The 6,940-nt window shown below is 34.8% G+C and overlaps 1 protein-coding gene across 1 annotated transcript; it reads right to left on the minus strand.

The window, feature by feature from the left end:
- Positions 1-1,013: 1,013 nt before the first annotated feature.
- Positions 1,014-5,293, minus strand: LOC110883879 (BTB/POZ domain-containing protein At5g48800). The gene is made up of 4 exons (XM_022131537.2): positions 5,003-5,293; positions 4,841-4,907; positions 2,884-4,029; positions 1,014-1,754 (listed from the first exon to the last, which is right to left on the minus strand). The coding sequence occupies exons 1-4, from the start codon at positions 5,068-5,070 to the stop codon at positions 1,227-1,229; spliced, it is 1,809 nt and encodes a 602-aa protein (XP_021987229.1). The 5' UTR covers positions 5,071-5,293; the 3' UTR covers positions 1,014-1,226.
- Positions 5,294-6,940: the final 1,647 nt, after the last annotated feature.

Genomic DNA, 6,940 nt, shown 5'->3' on the forward strand with positions numbered 1-6,940 from the left:
CATACTACTCATAACACGATGGAAATACTACCATATTTTTGCTAAAAGAATAAAACGATGGAAAACTACCGCTTGGCATGACGAATAAAAACTAAATCAAGCCAACCAATTAAAACAAAACATTACCATAGTCTTGTAAAAAAATTATTAAAACGAATTTTATACTGGGACAAAATCGTAAATAAACACAAAAAAAAAAATCATATCGAAATGTAAATCAACTTAAGTTTATATCGACACGTAAATAAAAATGAAGACGTATACTCGATTAAAAAGTATTTAAAAAGTTAAGGGGTTGTAAGAGTTAATACTGAAAATTAAAGGGTAAAAGTAAAAAAGAAAAAAAAACCACAAAAGGAAAAGAAAGAAAGAAAGAAAAAAAAGACAACACCACTGTAGCAAAGTTGTGTTTTCATTTTGGGGAAGGTTCAAATGAAAACCACTAGTTATTGTGAAAACTCGAAAACTAATTAAAAAAAGCCAAAAAAACATACAAAAAAATTTTTTTTTTAATTTTTTTTTTTTTGCAATCAAAATTTCGCAGGTTTTTTAATATAAAAAAAAATTTCAAAAAAAAAAAAAAAATTTGTGTAGTGCACATGTGTAATACTGCACATATGTATGTGTACTACACATGTGTATTATTACACATGTGTATTATTACACATGTGTATTATTACACATGTGTATTATTACACATGTGCACTACACAAATTTTTTTTTTTTTTTTTTTTTTTGAAAAAAAGTTTTTTTTTATATATAAAACTAGCGATTTTTATAAAAAAAATTGAAAAAAAAAAAAAATTTGTGTGTTTTTTAGGCTTTTTTTAGTTAGTTTTCGAGTTTTCACAATAAAAGTGGTTTTCATTTGAACAATCCCCTATATAATAATGTAAAGATGGAAACCGGCTTGTAGAAAAGGGTCGGATCAAACTTCATATTTGACTTGCAAACACGGTTAACTGTTTTATCAATATTAAATTTTATAAATTATAAGTAATCATTGTGTTATATATGATCACAAAATCTATATCATTTACAACCTTGGAGAAACAAAACATAAACAGATTACAGTTGGGCCTTAGAATATTCATGGGCCTTGGACTGGCCCAAACTGATAGAAACCAGACCAAAACCGCCAAGCCCAAAAATCCTAGCCTGTGAACAGGCCCTTTTAATACCAAAAAAAAAAAAAAAAAAAAAAAAAAAAAAAACTACTGTTTGCTTCATTCTGTTCTCACAGTTAACTTAGAATCAGTTCTCTGTGAATTTCTTGATGGAGAGGTTGATTCCCTTGAAGAACTATGTCCAAAAAGGTTAAGTTTACTAATTTTCTTCGAAAACGAGCTCATAAATTTCCGCGAATGGGATTTCTCCATATTTCTCTTCATGCACACATGTTCTTTCTCCAAATCATTTAACCTCATCCTTAACCGCGCCAACTCAAGTTTCAACTCCCTGTTCTCTCGCCTCAGTGACGCGTAATTATCCTTCGGTGACATGGCGGCACTGAGAGCGCCACTGTTTATCCGCCACGACTGTTGGTGCACTGGCGGTTTATGGATGTCGCCGAGCTCAGAGCAGAATAAGGCACTTCTTAGCCTGAGTTGTTCTATGTATAGAACTTGGACTATCGATTGAAGTGGAAGTCGCTCGTTCTGTGCTGCATGTGCACCGGCTTCCGGTGAGAGCTTTTGGAAATCGATTAGTTTGCAGATCTTTTTTTTATCTAGTTCTGATAAACCCTGATGAGCCTGCAAGTTTTGTTTCAAGATATAAGAATTAGCTAACAAAATGTGCACTTTTGACTTTTTTAGGTCAAACTGAGCGATATGAAACTTTTTTGGTGGTAAATGAGAGGTGGCAAAATAAACGGGTCGGGTAATGTGTCAAAACAAGAAACTGAGTGATACTATTTAAGTTGGAACTAAGAAAACTTTTTTTCAATTTAAAGGATTTTTTTAAAACTAGTTAGTGTGTTGTGTTCAGTATAATTACATAGTTTAGCGGTGGGACTGTCTCGCCCAGTTCGTTATAAGCAATATTTTCGGTTGATCTAGTTGACCCGTTACACATACAGGTAAAGGATCAAATAGAAATAAAATTAACGTACGAAACGTACGAATTGAGGGAAAAAGCAAAAAAGTGGCGGTGTCATTTTGGTAATTATCAGCAACTTCAATATTACTGGGGAAAAAGCAAAAAGTGTCTTGTAGAGTAATTTTGAGCATTTGTAGAGTAATTTTGAGCATCTGTAGAGTAATTTTGGGAAATGTAGGGTAATTATCAAATTACTCTAGTAGAGTAATTTTGACTTCTGTAGAGTAATTTTGGAAAACGTCTTGTAGGGTAATTTTGTTAGCATTTAGTTATGGGGTTTAGCTTTATGGTTTAGTTTTTAGCTTTTAGTTTGGGGGGGGGGGGGGGGGGAGGGGTTAGTGTAATTTTGATAATTACCCTACAATTTTGATAATTACCCTACACGACCAAAATTACTCTACATGAACATTTACAATTGTTTAGGTTTTTGGGGGGTGGGTTGTGTAATTTTGATAATTACCCTACAATTTTGATAATTACCCTACACGACCAAAATTACTCTACATGAACATTTACAAAATTACTCTACAGAAGCTCAAAATTACTCTACTTTAGTAATTTTGAAGTTGCTGATAATTACCAAAATGACACCGCCACTTTTTACTTTTTCCCCCAATTCGTACGTTTACTTTATTTTTACAAATAACATAACTTATTTTTAAACTAGGGTTATGCAGAAAAACCGAGTAACCAAACCAATCGGTTCTGATAACTGATTTTTCAATAACAGAATTAACCGAATTACTTGTAAAAATAACCACTCATTGAACACAAACTGCATACCTTGAGGTAAACATCAATAGCTCGATACAACCCATCATGAACCGTACGAGCATGCGCGGGTAAACCTTCCGCAATCGCTATAAACTTCGAAAGTTTAAGATTACCATCAGGCGCGATTTCCGCCAAATAGTTATCAACCAACTTCGAAACCTTAAACAATGCGGTTTCGGATGGCGAATCAAGCCCATCCGATTCAAAAACCGAGCCATCCGGATCTTCCTCATCACCACAACTATCATCTAGTTGCGAAAAGTTAACCAAAATCCTATGTACTGTATCCACATCAAACAACGTGTCACTATCGTGTCTAAAAGACGGTATCAATAGATCGTCAAGCGTCGCTATATCCAATTGCGACCCGATTCTTCGCTCTAGATCAAGCCTACAAGCGACCGAGCATTCAAGCATCATCGCACTTCGAAGCAACCCAAACAAACAACTCAATGGAACCGCAAGTTTTTCAACGGGTAACAACCCGACGATGGTCTCGACCACGAGCCGCTCCTGGTCGTGACCCACCTTTTGTTGACCGTTTGACTTTTTTGTTAGTTTGTTTTCAGCATAGTTCATGAGTGACTCGCCAATACTTTCGGGTCTCACCCCGCGATGTTTCATCGCGGTAATGACACGTTGGTATAAATCTATTCGTAAAACGGATAAATCTTTTATCCACCAATCGGATTCGCACTTTTGTCGGCTCATATGGAGCCGGCCCGAGCTACTATACTCGAGCCGTGAAAAACTCGAAGCGATTTGCTCCACGCACGCTTTTGACGCGATGGCGTCGATGCATCGGGGAACGATTTTGAGCTCGTCGGCTAGTGGAAGTAAGTTTTCACACTGTTGTAGAACCTCGACCGACATTTCGAGGTTCTGGAGGACGATGTAGTTGAGATACTCGTCGGCACGTGATCCGAGGTTGTCGTTTGAGAAGTCCTCGGTCATTTCGAGGTAGTCGGAAATGCAACATAGTTGCGCGACGTTGGATGGAGTTATCTCGAAGTTGTTTCCGTAGCAAAACTTTGCGGCTAGCTCGAATGTTTCCGGGCCTCCGGGTAAGTTGAGTAGCTCGACCCGAGATATCGTGGCTTCGCGGTTTTCAGAGACTATTTTTCGGATTCGTCCACTACGAGACACGAGTGGAAACTGCGCAAAACAACTTTGGTTGTTAATATCAACATACCAGAAATCGGGTTGAAACAAGTCATTTTTTAACACCATTCAAGTTAAATAGTTAAATGAACCGTAAAAAAATGTTCATCCACTTCTATTAATAAATATTTAAAGTTTCTAGTTATAAAAACGATACAAATCTTTTAATAAAAAATTTTTTATAAGTTATTTGGTTAGAAAATATTTTTGAAATAAACACAAGTTAGGGCATGTTTGGCTAAGCTTTTTGAACCAACTTATTGACTTATTGGCTTTTTCGAAAAGTCAATAAGTCAAAATAGTATTTGTCTAACTGAAAAGTCCTTTTCAAAACAACAGTAGGGAGAAAAAGTCATTTTTGAAAACTCAGAAATTTGTGACTTTTTATAGCTTTTTAACACAATTACAAATTTACCCCCTACCAAACAACTTTTTTACCCCCTACCAAACAACTTTTCAATATTAAGAATGTCCTTTTTAGTAATTTTGGCATTTCTCACCCAATAAGCTAATCCAAACACTTTTTTAAAAACTCTTTCTCAAAAAGTCATAAGTCAATAAGCCCTTTAAACAAAAAGTCCTTTTTGAGTTAAATAAACTTAGCCAAACAAGCCATTAAATCAAATCATTCATTATTCATCATTCATCAATTATAAGTTACAACTAAATGAATAAAAACTGTCACCACTATGTTTGACTCTTGAAAGTCAACTTAAATTTTTTGACTCATCCATAGAGAAAAGAACAAAAAACATGATCACAAGTTTTAGAAGTTAGAAGTTGAAACATAACAGAATTAACTAACCTTATGCAACGCGAACGTGACACCGTTTACTTCAATCGTTATATCACTCGGGACATCACGGAATATCCTGCAAAACAATTGATTGTTGGATCATGTAAAACATCATGATGAAAAACAAAAAAAAATGACCACCCGAGTGAACGAAATAATTAACTGACGAACCATTCGTTAGAGCGATAGCGGGAGCTCTTGGCTAAGGTGAGATGGGGTTGGTGGAGGTGCAAGTCCATGGGAGAATTAGTGTAGAGGAAAATGGAAGAGGAAGAATGATATGGAAGAAGTAGTTAGTTTAGTGAGTGTGGGGTTAGGAGTTGAGATAGATAGAGGAGGGACACATGAGCCCAGTTGGAGATTTTGCTGTTTTGTGCCCATCTTTTCTTTTTGTCAAAATATGAGATTGCAATCGTTCTAACCAGTTGGCTGGCTGTGGTAGGGTCGGATCCTCCTAACTTCAAACTATTCAAGTAGTGAAGGATTTATAAATGCTAGCTAGAATGATGGATGGATGGATGGATGGATGGATGGATACCCATAGTGATGAGTCACCCTCGTCTTTTACTTTTCGTTTTAGATTAACGATTATTCTTTTATAGTTTGGAGCTTTTACTGATCCGATCTGATTCTATGTAGTTCACGAACAGCTCGACTTGTTTGCATTCATATATATAACCTTATTATGAATTATGATTAAAGTAGAGTTTAAACATATAGTAAACAAATTTATCAAATTTATTTCGGACGATTAGATTAAATAATTTTTAAGTTAAAAATCTTCAAAAAAAAAAAACTAACAGAAAAAGGAAATAGATAAAATAACATTGAATAAAATTGAATATTTCAGATGTTATATTATAAGAGTAGCTTTAACGTCATGGACAAAGTTTTATCTATAACATTAAGTCTTAAATATGATTAACTTTTCTAGACAAACTCATGTAGTGCACTTATGTTCATATAATTATCCATGTTTTTTACACTCAAGTTGTATTCAAATAAGAGAATGCATTTTATTGAAGAGTGTGAAATCCACAAAAATCTAGGGCTGGCAAATCGTGTCTTAGCAGGTTTAACAGGTATCTGATAACGCGAACAACAAAAATTTTAAACATGAATACGACTCGTTTAACTACTTTATATTCAATGTCTATAAGACAGATGTATATTTTATCTTTATGCACCTAGAAGGAGAAATAATGGATCCTAACTTTCAAATTTTGATTATTTTTAAAAACGTAAAAAATCACATGATGTACTTTTCTGTTATCGTGTCTTAGTAGGTTACCTACAGGTTACCTATTGCCAGCCCTACAAAATTCTGTCAATAAATGTATGTAGGTAAGGATGAAACCTTCATGATCATTTGCCGTTTTACTAGTTAAGGACATCTTGTTAATTGACAACATGGCGCTTAAGTTCTTGTTTACTCGTTCCGGATACTATAACATAAAATATATTCTTCTGTTAGTGAGTATTCTTCAAATAATGAAATTTTAAAACAGTTTTTTAAATCAGAGAATTTGAATTGTTAAAAATTCAGAATGAAAAGGTCAATACACTTGACTTTTGTGCTCGAAATTTTTTTTTCCCATGAAATGATGCCTTTCACCACGATTGAAGTAAAGTATGAAAGTAAGAAAAAAAAAAGTATTTTAAAGTAGGGGGAAAAGGCAACATATTCAAAAGTAGAGGTAGGCTAAGTGACTTTTGTGGTAAAATCAATTGATTGCCCACCGAACTCCAAATGGGCTAGCTGGGCTGGTGGGTCCATGTTGCCTCATTGGGCCCCATTAAGGGCTCCCCTTAATTATAGTGATGGCCTTTGCATGATGATCTCTTCCACCAAATTGTTATTCTCTCTCTATGCATCTTTAAAGCAAACTATGTATCTCCTTCAAGTCATAAAGTATGTTAACAAATGCGCACACGCATGCGCGCACATATATATATATCTATATCTATATATACACACATATATTCACGAGTGCTTCGTGGTTGTTAACTCATTTAGACACGAATAGAAACTGAGATTTAGGTGTGGACGTGTGGTTAAGTTAGTTTTGAACCGTGGTTAAAACTTGGAACAAACATGATGGACCAAAG

Source organism: Helianthus annuus, chromosome 10 (genome assembly GCF_002127325.2).
Source record: "Helianthus annuus cultivar XRQ/B chromosome 10, HanXRQr2.0-SUNRISE, whole genome shotgun sequence".
NCBI lineage: Eukaryota > Viridiplantae > Streptophyta > Magnoliopsida > Asterales > Asteraceae > Helianthus > Helianthus annuus.